This window comes from Tachyglossus aculeatus, chromosome 4 (assembly GCF_015852505.1).
Source record: "Tachyglossus aculeatus isolate mTacAcu1 chromosome 4, mTacAcu1.pri, whole genome shotgun sequence".
Classification (NCBI taxonomy): domain Eukaryota; kingdom Metazoa; phylum Chordata; class Mammalia; order Monotremata; family Tachyglossidae; genus Tachyglossus; species Tachyglossus aculeatus.
Genome location: NC_052069.1, coordinates 108,359,592 through 108,381,372, shown reverse-complemented (window position 1 = coordinate 108,381,372; position 21,781 = coordinate 108,359,592). Strand labels below are relative to the sequence as shown.

Below are 21,781 nucleotides of genomic sequence, written 5' to 3'. Positions count from 1 at the left end.
TTGAGTTGGACACAGGAACCTGAGGTTTGTGCATGAGAGAAGCCTCCACTCTCATACTGCAGGGTTATTTTTTGTGGCATTAAGCACTATGTCATTGTTCTGCTGGGGAAGGTATAAGTTAGAGTGGTCACAGTCTAAGAGGGAGAACGTTTCTCCATTTTGCAGTTGAAACAAGTGCAGAGGAATTAAGTGACTTGCCCAAGATCGCGCAGCAAGCAATTAGCAGAGCTGGGACTAGAACCCACATCCTTATTCCCAGGCCCATGCTCTGTCCACTAGGCCAAACTCCTCATTAGGATTTGGGGAAAACTGGGAAATACAAGAGGGGGTCAGTCAGGAGCAGTGAAGATGAGGAACAACTGTTAGCACACCATTGCTGATTTTGTTTCATTAACTCATTTCCCTGTGGTTCTGTCCTCAGTGCTTGGAGCATAGGCCTGAGTCGTCAGATCCGAGTTCTAACTTCAGTTTTGCCATTTGCTTGCAGTGTGGCCTTGGACAATAATATGCTTAATATGAGCCTGTTTCCTCATCTTTACAATGGACAGATCAATTTTAGATTATGGAAATTTTAAACCTGTGGGCTTGACACCCATGTTTGAAGCCCCCGTTATTCTCAGAAATGTATTTGTGTGCTTACTGTGTACAGTGCTTGGGAGAGTGCTTTGTCTAGCATTGCATATATTGCAAGCATTTAAATGTCATCAGTATTTGTGGCAGGCAAGAAAGCGAACAGGATCTTTAGAGGTACTGTAGTGGCAAAATTAAGATAAACATAATCCTTAGGTAGCCTGAATCATTTTACCTTAGACCTTACCTTACCTTTGCCTTGCTTTGTAGTTCCCAGCTGCTGCCTTCACATTGAAATGGCAGACTCTTTTGCATGTTCCTAGAACTCATTCTTTTCCTGATGCCTAAGGATTCCTTTTCTCTAGTTTCTTACACTGTAAGCCCTTTTGTGGTAATAGAATCAATCACCAGTGCTTGGCACATTGTAAGTGCTTAATAAATGCCATTATCATTCAGATGGCTTGAGGCTGATAAACCTTATACTTATGCTAATTCTAGGTTAAATTCCTCCTTTTCCAGAATAATGCCTCCTTTATCTGCCCTAGCAAAAGAGCCCAACCTTAGAAAATCAGCCCCCTTCTAGTGAGTGACAGATTGAGGCCTAAGACTCTTTCCCCTAGGGTGGGTGAAGGCTGAAAGGCTGAAATGGAATTAGAAATGTCAGGCCATTGTAGGCCTAGGTATGTTTAGGGTATTTCTGGTTGGGGCAGGGAGAGAGACTGATTCCATCTAGCTAATACACGGATGGTGGGGGAAAGCAGCCATCTTTGAGAGAGGAGTTAACTTGGGATGCCCTTACTTATAATCTCCAGTAAGCCTCCAGGATTTTCAGCCAGTTTTGGATTGCTGAGTAGGTCGTGGTGGTGACTTAGAAGGGCAGGAACGCTCACAAAGTCATTTATTTACAGCAGGTATTCCAAAATTTAAAAAAAAATCCAAAACAGTAGCAGCTTGATTCCTTCATGGCCGGCACTTCCGACTTCCTTGATGAACAGGAAAAATTGCTCCCAGCTAGAGTCCAGTCCCTCAGCCTGACCCAACCCTCCCCGCCCCAGCCTCTTTCAACCTAGAGAAATGTATTGAGCCGAAATGGTGCTTTCCCATCCTGGTTGATGTCTGCCACGGTGATCATGTCACTAACCAGGGGGCACATTGGGCCATAGGATCACTGGTGCTACTTCTTCAGGTGGACCAGTACGGGTTGCTTCTATTTAGACTCTGGTGGGTGAGGAGCAGGGGCCAGGAGATGGGGGGTGTCAATGGGAGGGCTGGCCAGGAGCCAGAACTCAACTGAGAACCATGGGGTGCTATCAGTGGGGGGGACTGTTGGGATGAGACTCCGCCCTTTAGGAATATTTGGTATTGGAAATCTTTTTCCAGAGCAAGGTCTTGAGGTTGTTGAGCACCAGCGAGTGATGTACCTCCATCTGGCTGGCCAGCCCGCTGAGGGTCGTGCAAGTTCGCAGCTGCTTCTGGAGTTCCTCCCGGAGGTCGGCCGGGGAGCCGGACAACAAGTAGTCCTGAAGCAGCGCGCAGACCTTGGCGAGGTTAGGCTGGATCAGGTCGCCCTTACACTGTTTCAGGAGTCTGTCGCACGAGGCCGTGCAGTCTCGCCCGAAGGTGCAGTCCGCGTTGCGCTCGCAGCGGCGGCCCCGGAGGAAGGCCCGGACGGCCGTCTCGGTGGCCACCTCCCTCAGGTTGACCATCTTGAAGTCGTACTTGTCGTTGTAGCCCACGTTCTTGGAGCTGGTCTCGCAGATGTAGAAGGTCCCGTAGGTGCCGTGGAAGATCTCTTCCACGAACTCCAGGAGGCCAATGGCGATCTTGGCCCTCCGGGGCCAGGCCGGGGCCAACCACTGGTGGATGACTTTGTGGACGGGGGAAGGCAGTAGCGGCCGAAGGAAGCGGGGGATTTCGGTCCCGTAGAGGGTGTGGTGAGGGGTCTTCTCCGTGAGGTACAGGTCCCCGCAGTGCCCCAGCAGTTTGGACGTGTGCTCCTTCTCGTGCAAAGAGAGCAACAGGAGAAATTCGTTCAGCTGAAGCAGAGCCCAGATGGACTTGGCTTCGGCCAGGGACACTTTCCCATCCTGGTTGACGTCTGCCATGGTGATGATCTGACTCACGAGGGTCGCGAGAGAAGTCTGATCTCCCAGGTTCGACTGCAAGAAGGGAAGCGAAAAAGAGGCGGCGGTGATCATTCGGGGAAGTCTTCCAGTGAAACAAAGAGACTGCTTATTTATTCGGGGGGTGGAATGAAGTGATCTACATACACATGGCCCAGGCCACAAAACGTCCCTGATGAGGGTAGCAGGAGATGCGCATCGACTTGTTACTTTCCCAAGCGCTTAGTACAGTGCTCCGCACACAGTAAGTGCTCAATAAATACGATTGAATGAACAAACTTAAAGTAGGTAACAGATGCCTGTAGGGATGTGTTGCAGGGCAGGTCTAGAGTTTCCAGATGGGCATTTTGCTCATCCCTGTCTAATATGTGCAGATCTCATTAAACCCTCGAATGATGGGTTGTTACCATTCTAATTTGCTTGCATCTTGTCACGCCCCCTTATTTAATGGGCACCTCATTCCTCCCCTTTTCGAAAGGGTTTGGTCACCCTTTGGATGTTCTTTCAACTGTTCTAATTTGCATTCAATCTTATTAGGACGCTGAACCTCTATGCAGATCACTACCTCCCGTTTGGAAAGCCGGGTTGGGTTATGCTGGCGTCTTATCTGCATGTAGCTCATTACCAAATTGTTTTCCTTTTTATCCCCAACCAATTATGTTCCTTTCTGGATTTCCCCAACCTGCAAGTATTCCCTAACAACTCCATTAATTTATGTGCATTTCATTAGACCCTGAGATTTATACCCACCTCATTACTCTTCCCGGTTAATTCACATCTAGTGACCCCGTTTTATTCTTCTAGCTGTTTGAGCTATGACACTTTCTCATTACATTGCACAACTCACATGCAACTTCAAGGCATGGGTATGTTGTTACCTGGCCAGTGGTTCAAGACCATTTTGAACCTGGCCAACTTGTACAAAACAACTTGGAAATGGCTAGAAACTTTGAAATGGTGTACATGTACCTAATTTTCCTTTTCTTTTAAACCATGGAAATCATGGCTCTGATTTCAGCCAGTGGCCCAAATAGTGGGTAAAATCCCAAATTATAATTTCCCAAAGACTAGTAGGCATAAAATTAATACGGAATTAGGCTCTGAGGGAAGATCCAGTCTTGGCATCATAATTTTACCAGAGCGCAGACACACACACCAAAGGCTGCCTGCTGTTAGGGCTTGGAACCGCCACTGAACTCCCCCAAATTATGCTCTTGATGAGCATGAGGCCAGTAAAATGACCCTTCATAACGTGCCTTGAGCATGTGACTACAATCTCTTAGCTAATAAACACGTATCACTCTCAAAGCACTTAACGTACATATCTGTAATTTATTTATATTAATGTCTGTCTCCTCTAGACTGTAAGCTTCTTGTGGCCAGGGAATGTGACTGCTATATTGTTTTACTGCACTCTCCCAAGCGTAGTGCAGTGCTCTACAAATGGTAAGCGCTCAAATTTGATTGATTGATTGAAAAAAGCTGGCTATGCCTTTGCAGATGGTCACAGAGAAGCAGTGTGTCTTAATGGAATGAGCACAGGCTAGGGAGTCAGAGGACATGGGTTCTGATCTCAGCTCTGCCACTTCTCTGCTGTGTGACCTTGGGCAATTCACTTCACTTCTGTGTGCCTCAGTTATCTGTAAAATGGGGATTAACACTGGGACAACCTGATTCCCTTGTACCTACCCCAGTGCTTAGAACAGTGCTTGGCACATAGTAAGCGCTTAACAAATACCATCATCACCTACCCAGCCCAAGCCTCAGTGGGCTTTGCTTTATCACACAAGTTACCACCTCTCTGCTCCCCAATTCCCAGGAGGTAAGACGATCCAGGGATCGTGACTACCATCTTTGGACAATACCCCTGAGACCCAGAAAGGCAGCAGGTTGTCTCCAAGCTGCATCATCACTGCCACCATGGGTGTCCCATGATCCAGTAATATTTGTTAAGTGGCTACTATGTGCTAAGCACTGGGGTACATGGACCCAGCCCGACTCACAAGGGCCCAGTCAATAGAAGGGAGACCAGGCATTGAATCCCCATTTTACAAATGAGGAAACTGAGGCACAAGGAGGTTAAATGACTTGCCCCTGGTCACTCAACAGGCAAGTGGCAGAACCAGGATTAGAACCCAGTTCTGCTGATTCCCAGGCCCGTGTCCTTTCCACTAGGCCTTGCTGATTCTCAGGTTGGGGAAGGGTGAATCTGGAACCCAAGTGCTCTGGCTCCCAAGCAAACTGTTCCTTTCTAGCTCTCCCTGGCACAGGCCCAGAGAGAAGCGTCCTCTGAGGAAAGCATAGAGAGGGCTATTTCACCGGGCTCCAACTCCTTTGGAGATGAGGACCAGGGGAATTGACAAGTGTGGGGTCACCTTAGCTTGCCTCCCCTTGAAGGGTGAGAGTGTCACTCTCCAAGTGCAGCGCCTGGGGAGGCAGGGTGGGGAATATGAGGATAGGAGGGAGGTGAGGAGGGGGAGGAAGGAGGGTACCCCCAGCATGCACACTGACTTTGAGGAAATTCAGAAGCATCTCCCTGAATTCATCCATTGATGTGCCTCTCGTAGGTTTGTCAAAGAGCATGAGCTCTCTCCTCAGGGTCGAGTCTGGGTTGTTTCCTGCCTTGAAGGCTTCTTGGATCCCGCATTTAATGACGACTGCTCGGCCCTTCCACAGCCCGCCGTACACCTGAACAGAGTGGGAGAAAGCAGGGGGATGGAGGGGTCGGTGGGGTGGGGTGGGCGAGCTGAGGGGAATGGAGAGAACCAGCCGGCTGCCAACACAGAGGCTAGGGAGGAGGCGGGGCTGCCCGCAGGAGCTCCCATGCCACTTGGCATTGATAGTCAGGCCTGGGCAGAGGATCCTGTATAGATTCTGAGTGGCAGAAGGGCAGCTAAGCTAATGGGGCACAGGGATCTTGTCTACCTACTCTACTGTATGCACCCAAGTGCTCGGTGTAGTGCTCAGCACGCAGGAAGAGTTCAGTAAGAGAAGCAGCAGGACCAGTAAATAGAGAATGGGCCCGGGAGTCAAAAGGAACCTGTACTCTCTCAACTGTTGAGTACAGTGCTTGGCACCCAGTAAGCACTCAATGAATATGAATGGATGAAAGGACCTGGGTTCTAGACCTGGCTCCACCACTTGTCCACCGTGTGACCGCAGGCAAGTCGCTTAACTTCTCTGTGCCACAGTTTCCTCATCTGTAAAATGGGATGAAGACTGTGAGCCCCATGTGGGACAGGGTCTGAGTCCAACGTGATTAGCTTGTATCTACCCCGGTGCTTAGAATAGTGACTGGAACATAGTAAGTACCTAACGTACTATAAAAAATACCATTGATTGATATAGGATAGCCAGGGAGTGGCTGCTATGGCACAGTCCTCCAAGGGTGCTATTTCCCTTCACTTCTACTCTTGGTGCTACAACTGCCCAGAAATAGTAATAATAATGATAATATTTGTAAGTGCTTACTATATGCCAAGCACTGTACTAAGCAGTCCTGTAGGAGGGAGAACAGGCACTATGGGCAGGGAATGTCTCTGTTATAACGTTATGCTGTATTTAGTACACAGCCAACGCTCAATAAATGCGATTGATTGATTGAATCCCCATTTTGCAGATGAGGGAACTGAGGCACAGCGAAGTTAAGACTGTGAGCCCGCTGTTGGGTAGGGGACGTCTCTATATGTTGCCAACTTGTACTTCCCAAGCGTTTAGTACAGTGCTCTGCACACAGTGAGCGCTCAATAAATACGAAAAAAAAAGTGACTCGCCCAAGCTCACACAGAAGTAAGTGGCGGAGCCGGGATTACAACCCAGGTTCTCTGACTCCCGGCCCCTGTTCTTTCCACTAGGCTGCTTCCACGCTTTCCACCTTTGCCACCGGGGAGTCACCGCTGCGGGGGTGGAGGGAGAAAGGGAAGCCAGACTCCACTGAGGGGGCCGGTTGAGGAAGGGGAGCCAGCCCCCTGGGCACAGCAGTGCTTCTTCTCAGGCCACACATAACTTGGAGGAGTGCCAGGAGAATCCCAGGGGTGCCACAGTGGACGTAGGAGGGCACACTGCCAACCATCTCAAACCCTAGGTTGCAAGCAAACACCGGTGGCGGGGAGGCAAGAGAGGCAAGTGGGGAAGATGCCAAAAGTCCCCTACCCTTCTGCTCTGTTTGTCTCCATCCTCTGTCCGGCCTGTGGTTCAGGGAGGAGGCAGAGAGTCAGTCCTCTGGACCGTAAGCTCGCTGAGGGCAGGGACTGTGTCTACTTGTATACTCCCAAGTGCTCAGTACAGTGCCCTGCACACAATAAGTATGACTGAATGAATCTCCATGTCCAGGGGAGCCAGGCCCAGCCCCCTCAATCCTGACAGGTGCTAGAGGGGCAGGGGCGAGGAGGGGAGAAATCCCTTGGGGCGCCTCATCCAGACCCCCTCTAAGGCCCTTGGAAGACCTACCTGCTGGGTGGAGGAGGGGGAGAGGCACTGTTGGAACACCAGAGTGTGGTCATCGCACAGGTCAGCACAGGTGGAGCCGGAAATGATCCCCTTCTTGTACTGGTCACACTGGAGAGACAGGAGAGTCGCTCATCAATCAATCAATCAATCATATTGAGTGCTTACTGTGAACAGAGCACTGTATTAAGCGCTTGGGAAGTACGTGCTCATCAGAGAAGCAGCATGGCATAGTGGATAGAGCACAGGCCTGGGATTCAGGAGGCCATAGGTTCTAATCCCGACTCTGCCATTAGTCTGCCGTGTGACCTTGGGCAAGTCATTTCACTTCTCTGGGCCTCAGTTACCTCATCTGCATCATGGGGGTTGAGACTGTGAGTCCCTTTGGAATAAGAACGATGTCCACACCAATTTGCTTGTATCCACCCCAACACTCAGTACAGAAAATAAGCACTTAAGTACCACAATTATTATTATTATCAGAAAGGCCCAGTGCTCCATCCTTTTGGGATCTGCACAGGCCTGCAGGAAGCCCCAACTTGCCACCTTCTGGGAAAGACACAGGCAGAAGGCGTGGGCTTTGTGACTTCCTGGCATGGACTGGGCTTGTCCTGGGACTCCTGGAAGCAAGGCAGCTTAATAATAAAATTATGGTACTTGTTAAGCACTTACTATGTGTTAAGCATTGTTCTAAGCGCTGGTACAGATACCAGTTAGGCAAGTTAGACATTGTCCCTGTCCCACATGGGGCTCACAGTCTTAATCCCCATTTTGCAGATCAGGTAACAACCCCAAAAATGTTAAGTGATTTGCCCAAGGTCACCCTGCAGACATGTGGTGGAGCCAGGATTAGAACCCAGATCCTTTTGATTCCCAGGCCTGTACTCTATCCATTAAGCCATGCTGCCTTTCTCCCCCTACAAGCCCCACCAACCTTCCTGGGAGGCGGTGACAGTCTCTGAAGAAAATTAGAACAGACTTCCTTCTGCCTCCGCAAGCTTCTCAAAACTGCAAAGAGCATTCTTCAATCATTCATTCATTCATCCAATCACATTTATTGAGCACTTACTGTGTGCACAGCACTGTACTAAGCACTTGGGAAAGTACAGGAGAAGCAGCGTTACTCAGTGGAAAGAGCCTGAGCTTGAGAGTCAGAGATCATGGGTTCTAATCCTGACTCTGCCACTTGTCAGCTGTGTGACTTTGGGCAAGTCACTTAACTTCTCTGGACCTCAGTTACCTCATCTGTAAAATGGATCAAGGCTGTGACCCCACGTGGGAAAACCTGATTACCTTGTATCTCCTCCCAGCGCTTAGAACAGTGCTTGGCACATAGTAAATGCTTAACAGATGCCATTATTATTATTATTACCGTATAAACAACAGACACATTCCCTGCGCACAATGAGCTTACAGTCGAGAGAGAGAGAGACTAGCTTCTCTGACGGTATATCGTCAATACTATTTACTGAGTGTTTACTATATGCAGAGTACTGTACTAAGCATTTGGAGAGTACGGAATGAACTTACAGTTTAGATGATAGCATATCAAATCAAACAATCAATACTGGTTGATTGTAAGCTCCTTGAGATCAGGGATTGAGTCTACCTAATCTACTGAACTCTCCCAAGTGCTTAGTACAGTCCTTAGTACAGCTGATTTATTGATTAATCAATCAGTGCTATTTATGGAGAACCTGCAGAGTGCAATGAATGATACTAAGCCCTTGAGAGAAGACAGCAGAAGCAAGACCCAAACCGTATTTTCAAGGAAGTCACAATCTAGTTCAAACCCTAACTTTCCTCATTTAGCAAGTCTTGAAATTTTCCCCATTAGAACAGTTCTCCCTCCAGGAGCAAAGGGACGTGATGAGGGAGAACAGAGGCACAGAAAGCGAGGGGGAGAGAAGGGGGACAGAAATATGGAGAGATTTCAGAAGACAGTGGAGGCCCCTGGAAGACCCCTAGGGCACGGGGCCTAGCTGGACTGAGCCCGCCACCTGCCACCCTCCAAGCATTCTCCCAACCAACTCCTGCAAGAAATCAGCATCACACAAACACACACACACACACCCCTTCCAAGTGGTTCTGTGGTCCTCAAGTTACTGATCCGTCCCTCCCTATAGGGTGTCCCTGTCCCCTCCTCATCCCATAACACAACAACCTTGGGCATTTCCAAAGGTTCAGCCGTGGGACCTAGTGGGTACATATTATAATAATAATTCTTGCATTTGTTAAGTACTTACCATGTGCCAAGCACTGCACAAATAATAATAATAGCATTTATTAAGCGCCTACTATGTGCAAAGCACTGTTCTAAGCGCCGGAGAGGTTACAAGGTGATCAGGTTGTCCCACGTGGGGCTCACAGTCTTAATCCCCATTTTCCAGATGAGGTAACTGAGGCACAGAGAAGTTAAGTGACTTGCCCAAAGTCACACAGCTGACAAGTGGCGGAGCCAGGATTTGAACCCACGACCTCGTTCTCGCCTGTCCCGCCATCGACCCCCGGCCCACGTCATCCCCCGGGCCTGGAATGCCCTCCCTCTGCCCATCTGCCAAGCTAGCTCTCTTCCTTCCTTCAAGGCCCTACTGAGAGCTCACCTCCTCCAGGAGGCCTTCCCAGACTGAGCCCCTTCCTTCCTCTCCCCCTCGTCCCCCTCTCCATCCCCCCATCTTACCTCCTTCCCTTCCCCACAGCACCTGTATATATGTATATATGTTTGTACGTATTTATTACTCTATTTATTTATTTTACTTGTACATATCTATTCTATTTTATTTTGTAGTATGTTTGCTTTTGTCTCCCCCTTTTAGACTGTGAGCCCACTGTTGGGTAGGGACTGTCTCTATATGTTGCCAATTTGTACTTCCCAAGCGCTTAGTACAGTGCTCTGCACACAGTAAGCGCTCAATAAATACGATTGATGATGATGATGATGACATCTGACTCCAAAGCCCGCGCTCTTTCCACTGAGCCACGCTGCTTCCCCAAATGCTGAGGCAGATACAAGATAATCAGATTGAATATAGTCCCTTGTCCCACAGTGGGAACTGTGGGGACTAAGGAGGAGGGAAGAGAGGTGCCTAATCCCCATTTTATAGCTGAGGTACAGAGAAGTTAAGTCACTTGTCCAAAGTCACCCAGCAGGCAAGTGGAAGAGTCAGGATTGAAACCCAGATCTCTCGACTCCCAGATCTGGAGGGAGTCTACTCACAAAGCTCTTTCAAAGCTCCTAGGCTGTAAATTACAAAGGAGTCAGTGTTCACCTCTCTTTTCCCCAGAGGTATTGGTTGAGTGCTTACAGTGGGCAGAGCACTGGGTACTCGGAACCACAGACCAATCAATCAATCAATCGTATTTATTGAGCGCTTACTGTGTGCAGAGCACTATACTAAGCGCTTGGGAAGTACAAGTTGGCAACATATAGAGACAGTCCCTACCCAACAGTGGGCTCACAGTCTAAAAGGGGGAGGTGGAGAACAAAACCAAGCATACTAACAAAATAAAATAAATAAATAGAATAGATAGAATAGACCAGCAATGGAAGACAGGCCCCAAGCCCTGGAGAACCCCTACAGAATAATGGAAGCCCACACGTTGGCAGTCTGTTCTTTCTGCTGCTCTGAACACCCAGGCCCACGCTCCTTTCCCCAAGTTTTGTAAATAATCATTCAATGGTATTTATTGAGTGCTTACTGTGTGCAGAGCACTGTACTAAGTGCTTGGGAGAGTGCAATATAACAACCGTTCCCTGTCCACAAGGAGCAATCCTATCATTCAAATACTCTCTGAGGTAAAAAAAACAGTTTGGTTACAGCAGCTAGCATCTCCACAAGAGTGTCATTTGCCCCTCAAGGAGTTTTTCAACAGCCGAGAGACAGCAAAGCCTAGTGGAAAGAGCATAGGCCTGGAGTCAAAGGGACCTGGGTTCTAATCCCATCTGCCACTTGTCTGCTGTGAGTCCTTGGGCAAGTCACTTAACTTCTCTGTGCCGCAGTTACTTCATCTGTAAAATGGGGACTAAGACTGTGAGCTCCATGTGGTGGTAATAATAATAATTATGGTACTTGTTAACCGCTTCTAAGTGCCAAGCACTGTTCTAAATGCTGGGGTAATAATGATAATGATAATGATGGTATTTGTTAAGTGCTTACTATGTGCCAGGCACTGTACTAAATGTTGGGGTGGATACAAGCAAATCGGTTTGGACACAGTCCCTGTCATTCATTCATTCATATTTATTGAGCGCTTACTGTGTGCAGAGCACTGTACTAAGCGCTTGGGAAGTGCAAGTTGGCAACATATAGAGACGGTCCCTACCCAACAGCGGGCTCACAGTCTAGAAGGACTGTCCCATGTGGGACTAACAGTCCCAATCCCCCTTTTACAGATGAGGGAACTGAGGCATAGAAAAGGAAGTGACTCGCCCAAGGTCACACATCAGAAAAGTGGCAGAGCCGGGATTAGAGCCCATGACCCTCTGACTCTCAGTCTCATGCTCTATCCACTACTCTGTGCTGTTTCTCTAGATACAAGCTAATCAGGTTGGACGCAGTCCCTGACCCACTTGGGGCTCACAATCTTAGTACAGGGACTGTGTCCAACCCGATTAGATTGTATCAGCCCCAGAGCTCAGTATAGTGCCTAGAACATAATAAGCCCTTAACAAACACCATTTAAAAAAAAAATGTGCCAGCATCTTCTCTAATTCTTTCAAACAAGTGCCTCACACTTAGAACCCACTTGGGACTCACAATCTTAGTACAGGGACTGTGTCCAACCTGATTAGATTGTATCAGCCCCAGAGCTCAGTATAGTGCCTAGAACATAATAAGCCCTTAACAAACACCGTTAAAAAAAAATGTGCCAGCATCTTCTCTAATTCTTTCAAACAAGTGCCTCACACAGTTTGCCCATCTCTCCCCCGTAGCAGCAGAGGAGGCCAGGGGGTCATGTAGCGGTGGACGGCTCAGAGACTGACTGAATTCCAGAGACCCCTGGGGTGACTCACTCTAGGCCGGGGGTCTTTCCCCACACCCACAGAAAGAACAGCGTGCCCACCATCCTGTCCCTCAGGCCCGGAGATGCCCCCACAGAGAAAAGCCAGTACTCCACCGTTTCCTAGATCCAGCGCTGACTCTGAGCAAGCTGCTCTCTCCTCCTGTGGCTTCCGTTTGTTCAGCTGTAGGCTGGGCTTCACTAATCAATCAATCGTATTTATTGAGCGCTTACTGTGTGCAGAGCACTGTACTAAGCACTTGGGAAGTACAAGTTGGCAACATATAGAGACAGTCCCTACCCAACAGTGGGCTCACAGTCTAACAGTGGGCTCACTAATCCCATTGAAAGACCGACAACTGAGCAGGTACAGCCAAAGTGAGGTACTCACCCCACTTGCAGAGTTAATTGCCCCACGTGAATGAAGCAGTGAGGGCAGTTCACTGCTGCAGCCCCACAGTACTTATAGCAGGGAATGTGTCTGCTTTTTGTTGTACTCTCCCAAGAGTTTAGTACACTGCTCCGCACAAACTAAGTGCTCAATAAATACAATTCATTCATTCAATCGTATTTATTGAGCGCTTACTGTGTGCAGAGCACTGTACTAACCGCTTGGGAAGTACAAGTTGGCAACATAATACAATTGAATGAATGAAAAGCACTCAATAAACACAATTGACTGACTGACATATCTGCCTCCCCTTCTAGACTGTAAGGTCATTGTAGGCAGGGAACATTTCTACCAACTCTGTTTTATTGTACTTTCCCAAGTGCTTAGTACAGTGCTCTGCACACAGTAAGCACAAATAAATACAATTGATTTATTACAGCCCCAGAAGCCAATCCACCACAGAGAAGCTCCTGCACCCAAGACATTACTCTGCCCTGAAAAACACTCCATTGGCCAACAAAACCTCTGAATTTTGGGTAGAGATCCACAAACACCCAGTCATCCTGAGAGGAGCTGCTGTTGCACTGTCTGCTTTAATTTCAAGTGCCATTTGTCATGGTAGGTTGGCAGAAAGAGACCAGTGCCAGCCCCCGACAAACATCCCCCGACAAACATCCCCCGGAGACTCTTCTGCTCCTTCCTTCGTCTTTGATTTAGTGGCTCTGGGCAGACACTCCTGAAGTTGCCTGTTCAAACTGGCCCTTTAAGCCCCTGCCCTCCCCAGTGCTCCACCCCCCACTTAATGCACTAACAGGCTCCAATAAACGAATTAGTCTCAGCAGACTGCCCTACCGTTCTCCCTCAGCTAGGAAGAGCTCCGAAAAATACGATTGAATGAATGAATCCCCCATCTTACCTCCTTCCCTTCCCCACAGCACCTCTATATATATATGTATATATGTTTGCACATATTTATTACTCTATTTATTTATTTATTTTCCTTGTACATATCTATTCTATTTATTTTATTTTGTTAGTATGTTTGGTTTTGTTCTCTGTCTCCCCCTTTTAGACTGTGAGCCCACTGTTGGGTAGGGACTGTCTCTATATGTTGCCAACTTGTACTTCCCAAACGCTTAGTACAGTGCTCTGCACACAGTAAGCGCTCAATAAATAAAATTGGTTGATTGAATGAATGAATCTGACAGTCTGGGGTGGGGGTCTTCATTAAAAGACAGGCACAGGTGTCTCTCCCCTAAGTAGCCAGGTACTTAAGGGAGGGCATCGTGGCTGGATTGCTCATAGTCTGGGTTGCCAGGCCCCTTCTCCCCTGCCTTTACCTGGCACAGGGAGAATCCGTTTGGGGCATTCTTCCCAAATAAGAATGACAGATGCCCTCCAGGCTCAGGGGATAACTGCTGCTGAGACTTTGAGCACCACAGTACGCTAGGCCCTGCCTTCTAAGAAATCAATGAACCAATCAATCGTATTTATTGAGCGCTTACTGTGTGCAGAGCACTCACTAAGCGCTTGGGAAGTACAAGTTGGCAACATATAGAGACAGTCCCTACCCAACAGTGGGCTCACAGTCTAGAAGCCCCCTGAGAAGGGGGCTTTGAAACCATTTTACTCATTTATTCATTCAATCATATTAAGTGCTTACTCTGTGCCGAGCACTGTACTAAGAGCTTTGGAGAGTACTATACAATAATAAACAGACACATTCCCCACCCACCACAAGCTTAGAGAAGCAGCGTGGCTCAGTGGAAAGAGCACGGGCTTTGGAGTCAGAAGTCATGGGTTCAAATCCCGGCTCTGCCAATTGTCAGCTGTGTGACTTTGGGCAAGTCACTTAGCTTCTCTGTGCCTCTGTTCCCTCATCTGTAAAATGGGGATGAAGACCGTGAGCCCCCCCAGTGGGACAACCTCATCACCTTGTAACCTCCCCAGCTCTTAGAACAGTGCTTTGCATATAGTAAGGGCTTAATAAATGCCATTAGATGGGGAGAGACAGACATCAACACAAGTGTTACAGATATGTACATAAGTACTGAGGGGCTGGGAAGGGGGAAAAAACCGAGGGAGCAAGCCAAGGATACACAGAAGGGAGTGGGAGAAGAGGAAAGAAGGGGCTTAATCTGGCTTAACCTCGTGGACGAGATGTGCCTTCAATAAGGCTTTGAATAATAACAATAATTGGTATTTGTTAAGGGCGTACTATGTTCCAGGCACTGTACTAAGCACTGGAGTGGATACAAGCAAATCAAGTTGGACACAGTCCCTGTCCCATGTGGGGCTAACAGTCTCAATGCCCATTTTACGGATGAGGTAACTGAGGCACAGAGAAGTGAAGTGATTTGCCCAGGGTCACACAGCAGACAAGTGGCTGAGTCACGATTAGAACCCATGACCCTCTGACTTCCAGGACTGTGCTCCATCCACTACAACATTCTGCTTTGAAGCAGGGAAGAATAATTGACGGATTTGAGGAGGGAGGGCATTCCAGGCCCAGGTGGGTGAGGGGTGGGTGGTGGAGACGGGCAAGATCGAGTCACAGTGAGAAGGGTAGCATTAGAGGAACGAAGTGTGCAGGCTGGGTTGTAGTAGGAGAGTAGCGAGGTGAGGTAGGAGAGGGCAAGATGGTTGAACGCTTTAAAGGCAATGGTGAGGAGTTTTTGTCTGATGTGGAGGTGGATGGATAACCGATGGAGTCTTTTGACAAGCCGGGTGACATGTCCTGAACCTGTCTGTAGAAAAATGATCTGGGCAGCAAAGTAAAGTATGGACTGCAGTGGGGAGAGACAGGATATTGGGAGGTCAGCAAAGAGGCTGATGCATTAATCCAGGTGGGATAATAATAATAATAATAATGATGATGGCATTTATTAAACGCTTACTATGTGCAAAGCACTGTTCTAAGCGCTGGGGGGTTACAAGGTGATCAGGTTGTCCCACGGGGGGCTCACAGTCAACCCCAATTTTACAGATGAGGGAACTGAGGCCCAGAGAAGTTAAGTGACTTGCCCAAGGTCACACAGCTGACAATTGGTAGAGCCGGAATTTGAACCCACGATCACTGACTCCAAAGCCCGGGCTCTTTCCACTGAGCCGCGCTGCTTATCTAGGATGTGTGATTGTATTACCATGGTAGCAGTTTGGCTGGAGAGGAAAAGGCGGACTTTAGCGATGTTGTGAAGGTGGAACTGACAGGATTTAGTGATTTTACACAGTCTTCTTCTGATCATCATCTCAATGATATTTATTGATTGTAAGCTTGTTGCGGACAGGGAAAGGGGCTACCAACTCTGCTGTGTTGAACTCTCTCAAACACTTAGTACAGTGCTGTGCACGCAGTAGATGATAAGTAAACATGATTGATTGATATTGCATGATATCAGCCTGCCTGCATAAACAGTGTACCATCCGGCCAGCCTGCAGGCATAAACACTGTAATAATACCAGCCTGCTTCGCCTAATGGCAGAGTTTTATTGGGTAGGGAATCCATTTTGTCTGTGAGAGCGGGAGGGCAAGTTGTTCCTGGTAATTGAAGGCCCACAGCCTAGAGCAAGCAGCATGAATTAATGAATTACAGACATGGACATGTCTCTAATGAAATAGAGAAGCAGCATTTCTAATTCCAGCTCTGCCACTTGTCTGCTGTGTGACCTTGGGCGGGTCACTTCACTTCTCTGTGCCTCCGTTCCCTCATCTGTAAAATGGGGATTAGCACTGTGAGCCCCATGTGGGACAGGGACTGTGTCCAACCTGATTAGCTTGTATCTACCCAGCACTTAGTTCAGTGCCTGGCACACAAAAGGTGCTTAGCAAATGCTCTTCCCACCCACCAAAAAAATTAAGACATTTGTCCAGACCATCCTACTCTACAGGTTTCTGGTCTCTCTCCTATCCTGAAAGGCTCTCCATCATCAGACACATTTCCCCGTACCCAAAATGTATTTCAATGTCTGTCTCCCCCTCTAGACCGTAAGTTCCTGTAGGTGGGGATCATGTCTACCAATTCTTGTATTGTAATCAATCAATCAATCAATCGTATTTATTGAGCGCTTACTGTGTGCAGAGCACTGTACTAAGCGCTTGGAAAGAACAAGTTGGCAACACATAGAGACGGTCCCTACCCAACAGTGGGCTCACAGTCTAGAAGGGGGAGACAGAGAACAAAACATATTAACAAAATAAATAGAATAGATATGTACAAGTAAAATAAATAAATAGAGTAATAAATGTGTACAAACATATATACAGGAACTGTGGGGAAGGGAAGGAGGTAAGGAGGGGGGATGGAAAGGGGGAGGAGGGGGAAAGGAAGGAGGGGGCTCAGTCTGGGAAGGCCTCCTGGAGGAGGTGAGCTCTCAGTAGGGCCTTGAAGGGGGGGAAGAGAGCTAACTTGGCAGGTGTGGGGATTGTACTCTCCCAAGCTCTTAGTACAGTGCTCCGCACATAGTAAGTGCTCAATAAATATCATTAATTGATTGCCATATTGGCTCTCTTCACCAGCTACTGCCCCCAGATCACTCCCTGCTTCTCATCTTCTAGCTGGACCTCACTCGCGCGATTCTGTTGCCTCCATCTCCTCTCTCATGGTGTTCCATGGCCTGGAATTCCTTCATTCATTTATTCCTTCTCCCCTCGTTCAAACTCCTGCAAAAATTCTACCTACTCCAACGGGTAACTCCTCCCCCTCCCCAGGTAACTCTCAACTTGCCAAGTCATATTAGCCCACCAGCCACTTACACAGCCTGGCCTAGTGGATAAGAGCATGGGCCTGGGAAATTGAAGGACCACGGTTCTAATCCCGGCTCTGCCACTTGTCTCCTGTGTGACCTTGGGCAAGTCACTTCACTTCTCTGTGCCTCAGTTACCTCATCTGTAAAATGGAGATTGAGACTGGGAGCCCCATGTGGGACAGGGACTGTGCCCAGTGTGATTAGCTTAGAACAGTACCTGGCACATTGTAAGAGCTTAACAAAGACCATAAAAAAAAAAAAAAACTATTGAGTGCTTACTCTCAGACACTGTACTAATGATTGGGAAAGTACAATACAGTTAGTAGATGTGATCCCTGCCTTTGAGGAGCTTACAATCTACTTATTCCCTTCCTCAACACTGTGTATATAGGTACAATCCTATACATCATAAATACACTACAGATATTTTCACTTGGGGAGGTCTACATGTTTTGTTTTGTTGTCTGTCTCCCCCTTTTAGACTGGGAGCCCGTTGTTGGGTAGGCACCGTCTCTATATGTTGCCAACTTGGACTTCCCAAGTGCTTAATACAGTGCTGTGCACACAGTAAGCGCTCAATAAATATGATTGAATGAATGAATGAATGAATGAATGAATAAATGAATAAGGTTCAATCAGCCAATCAATCAATAGTATTTTGGGGGTGCTTACTATGTACAGAGCATAATAAAGTGCTTCACTCCTCTAATGCTAACCTTCTCAATGTACCTCGATCTTATCTATCTCACCACAGACCTCTTGTCCACACTTTGCCTCAGGCCTGGAACGCCCTTACTCTTCCTACCCAACAGACAATAATTCCCCCCACCCTCAAAGCCTTATTGAAGGCACATCTCCTCCAAGAGGCCTTCCCTGACTAAACCCTCTTTTCCTCTTCTTCCACTCCCTTCTGCATCACCCTGATTTGCCTCCTTTATTCATCCCCACTCCAGCCCTACAGCACTTAAGTACATATCTTAGAGAAGCAGCGTGGCTCAGTGAAAAAGAGCCCGGGCTTTGGAGTCAGAGGTCATGGGTTCAAATCCTGACTCTGCCAATTGTCAGCTGTGTGACTTTGGGAAGTCACTTAACTTCTCTGGGCCTCAGTGACCTCATCTGTAAAATGGGGATTAAGACTGTGAGCCCCCCGTGGGACAATATGATCACCTTGTAACCTCCCCAGTGCTTAGAACAGTGCTTTGCACATAGTAAGTGCTTAATAAATGCCATTATTATCATTATTATTATTGTTATATCTGTAATTTACTTATTTATATTAACATCTGAAGCTCTTCCTAGACTGCAAACTCACCGTGGGCAAGGAATGTGTCTTTTATATTGTTATACTGTACTCTCTCAAGCACTTAGTGCAGTGCTCTGCACGTAGTAAAAGGCTCAATAAATATGACTGACTGAGTGACTGAGTACTCTAGAGTAAGTGGACAGAAACCCTGGGGGAGACAGACACTAAAATAAATTCAGGTAGGAGAGCTGCCGAGTATAAAGATATGTACATGCATGGAGGAGCTGAGGGTGGGTTACTATTTATGTGCTTAGGGGGTAGGACTAAGTACACTGGTGACACAGTAGGGAGGGAAATAGAGTGGAGAGATGAGCGATTAGTCAGGGAAGGCTTCCTGAAGGAGATGAGATTTTAGTAGAGCTTTGAAGATGGGAAGAGTGGTGAACTGTTGGATATGAAGTGGGAGAGAGTTCCAGGCCAGAGGGAGGGATGAGATCGAGAAGCAGAGAGTAGGGTGGTATTAGAGAAAAAGAGTGTGGACTGGGTTCTAATAGGAGATCAATGAGGTAAGAAAGGAAGGGGCGAACTGATTGAGTGCCTTAAAGCTGATAGTAAGAAGTTTCTGTTTGATGCAGAGGTGGATGGGAAAGCACTGGGGTTTTCTGAGCAGTGGGGAGATGTAGAGCTCTTTCTTACCAGCTAGCTGAGTCCCATTGGTTGCACAAAGAGAGGGAAACCAGCGAAACAGCATTCCTTCCTCCCTATACACTCAGCCCAATCAGAATGGGCCCTTGACCAGCACGGAATGGGTATCTGTAAGTCAGCATGCTCTTTGTGGGCACGGCTAGGCACAATTCATTCATTCATTCATTCAGTCAATCATATTTACAGAGCCCTTACTGCATGCAGACTGCACTAAGTGCTCAGGCAAGTGCAATACATCAGTATAACAGACGTATTCCCTGCCCACAGCTGTATAACAGACATATTCCCTGCCCACAGCGAGCTTACCATCTAGTGGGGGAGATAGACATTTATATAACTAATGACAGATATGTACTTAAGCGCTGTGGGGCTGGAAGAGGGGGATGAATGAAGGGAGCAAGTCAGGGCGACACAGAAGGGAGAGGGAGAAGAGGAAAGGAGGGCTTAGTCAGGGAAAGCCTCTCGGAGAAGATGTGCCTTCAGTAAGGCTTTGAAGGGGGAGAGAGTAATTGTCTGCTGGATATGAAGAGGAAGGGCATTTCAGGCCCGAGGCAAGATGTGGGCAAGAGGTCTGAGGCCAGATAGACAAGACCGAGGCACTGTTCTAAGTACAGGATAATCAGGGTGGAAACAGTCCCTGTCCCGCATAAGCTGAGAAACAGCATGGCATAGTGGATAGAGCATGGGCCTGGGAATCAGAAGGTCATGAGTTTTAATCCCGGCTCCACCACTCAGTCTGCTGTGTGACCTCAGGCAAGTTACTTCTCTGTGCCTTATCACCTCACCTGTAAAATGGGGATTGAGACTGTGAGCCCCACGTGGGACAAAGGGACTGTATCCAACCCGATTAACTTGTATTCACCCCAACACTTAGGACAGTGCCTGGCACAAAGTAAGCGCTTAACAAATACCATAATTATTATTATTATAAAGCTCACAGTCTTAATCCCCATTTTACAGGTGAAGAAACTGAGGCATAGAGAAGTTAAGTGACTTGCCCATGGTCAGCCAGCAGGCAAGTGGCAGAGGTGGAATTAGAACCCAGGTCCTTCTGACTCCCAGGCACACGCTCTATCCTCTAGGCCACGCTGCTTCTGTTCCCTTCCTCCGGAATCACCCTTCTCCAGCTGAATCACCCGTTTCCAGCCTTCCTGACAAACTTCACCCATCCTCAACTCCCAAACTGTAGCTCTTCTGTATGCACATTTAAACTCTGTTGCTTCCCTCTCTGTGTAATTCATTTTAGTGTCAGTCTCTCCGACTAGATCATAAGACAGGTACTGTGTCTACTAACCCTACTTTTCCAAAGTATTTGTTTAGCACTTTCTATGTGCGAGGCACTGGGGTAGATGCAAGCTAATCAGGTTGAACGCAGTCCATGTCCCAACATGGTGTAGTAATAATAATTAATAATAATAATAATAATAATAATGATGGCATTTATTAAGCGCTTACTATGTGCAAAGCACTGTTCTAAGCACTGGGGAGGTTACAAGGTGATCAGCTTGTCCCACGGGGGGCTCACAGTCTTAATCCCCATTTTACAGATGAGGGAACTGAGGCCCAGAGAAGTTAAGTGACTTGCCCAAAGTCACACAGCTGACAATTGGCAGAGTTAGGATTTGAACCCATGACCTCTGACTCCAGAGCCCGTGCTCTTTCCATTGAGCCACACTGCTTCTCTAGACAGAGCCTGGGAGGCAGAAGGTCATGGGTTCTAATCCCCGCTCTGCCACTTGTCTGCTGTGTGGGCTTGGGCAAGTCACTTCTCTGGACCAGAGAAATCCAGATTTTAAAAGCAATTGCCATTCCTTTTGTATAGTGTTAATTCTTTCTGTTAAAAATGCCATCTCTTAAGCGCTTAGTACAGTGCTCTGCACATAGTAAGCGCTCAATAAATACGATTGATGACCTCAGTTACCTCATCTGTAAAAAGGGAATTGAGACTGTAAGTCCCAAGAGGGAGAGGGACTGTGTCCAAACTGGTTTGCTTGAATCCACCCCACTGCTTAGTACAGTGCCTGGTACCTAATAAGTGCTTAACAAATGTCATCGTTATAATAATTATTATTATTCTTAGACCCACAGTCCTAATCCCCAATTTACAGATCAGGTAACTGAGGCACAGAGAAGTTGTGACTTGCCCAAGATCAAGTAGCGGGGCCAGGATTAGAACCAAGGTCCTTCTGACTCACGGTCCTGTATGCTTTCCACTAGACCACACTGCTTCCCTACTGTGCTCTCCCAAGGGCTTGGTACTACGCTCTGCACCCAATAAGTGCTCAATATTTACCATCATCATCATCAATCGTATTTATTGAGCGCTTACTATGTGCAGAGCACTGTACTAAGCGCTTGGGAAGTACAAATTGGCAACATATAGAGACAGTCCCTACCCAACAGTGGGCTCACAGTCTAAAAGGAGGAAGGGAGGAGATGGAAGAGGGAGATGGTAGAAGGAGGGACAAAGAGGAAGATGGCAAGAAGGATGGAAGGAGGGAGGAAAAAAGGGAAGGATGTAGGGGAAAAAGGGAAGCAACATGACCATTGATTGAG

The 21,781-nt window shown here is 47.6% G+C and overlaps 1 protein-coding gene across 2 annotated transcripts in view; it reads right to left on the bottom strand.

Annotated features, from left to right (window-relative positions):
* Nucleotides 1–1,451: 1,451 nt before the first annotated feature.
* DIPK1B (divergent protein kinase domain 1B) overlaps nt 1,452–21,781 on the bottom strand; it is a 71,477-nt gene continuing 51,147 nt past the window's right edge. For both annotated transcript variants that reach the window (XM_038745198.1, XM_038745199.1), the window contains exons 3-5: nt 7,143–7,250; nt 5,205–5,381; nt 1,452–2,729 (exon numbers count right to left, since the gene is read on the bottom strand). In XM_038745198.1, coding sequence (XP_038601126.1) covers nt 1,917–2,729; nt 5,205–5,381; nt 7,143–7,250 — 1,098 coding nt within the window. In that variant the 3' untranslated portion in view covers nt 1,452–1,916. The remainder of the gene's footprint in view (nt 2,730–5,204; nt 5,382–7,142; nt 7,251–21,781) is intronic.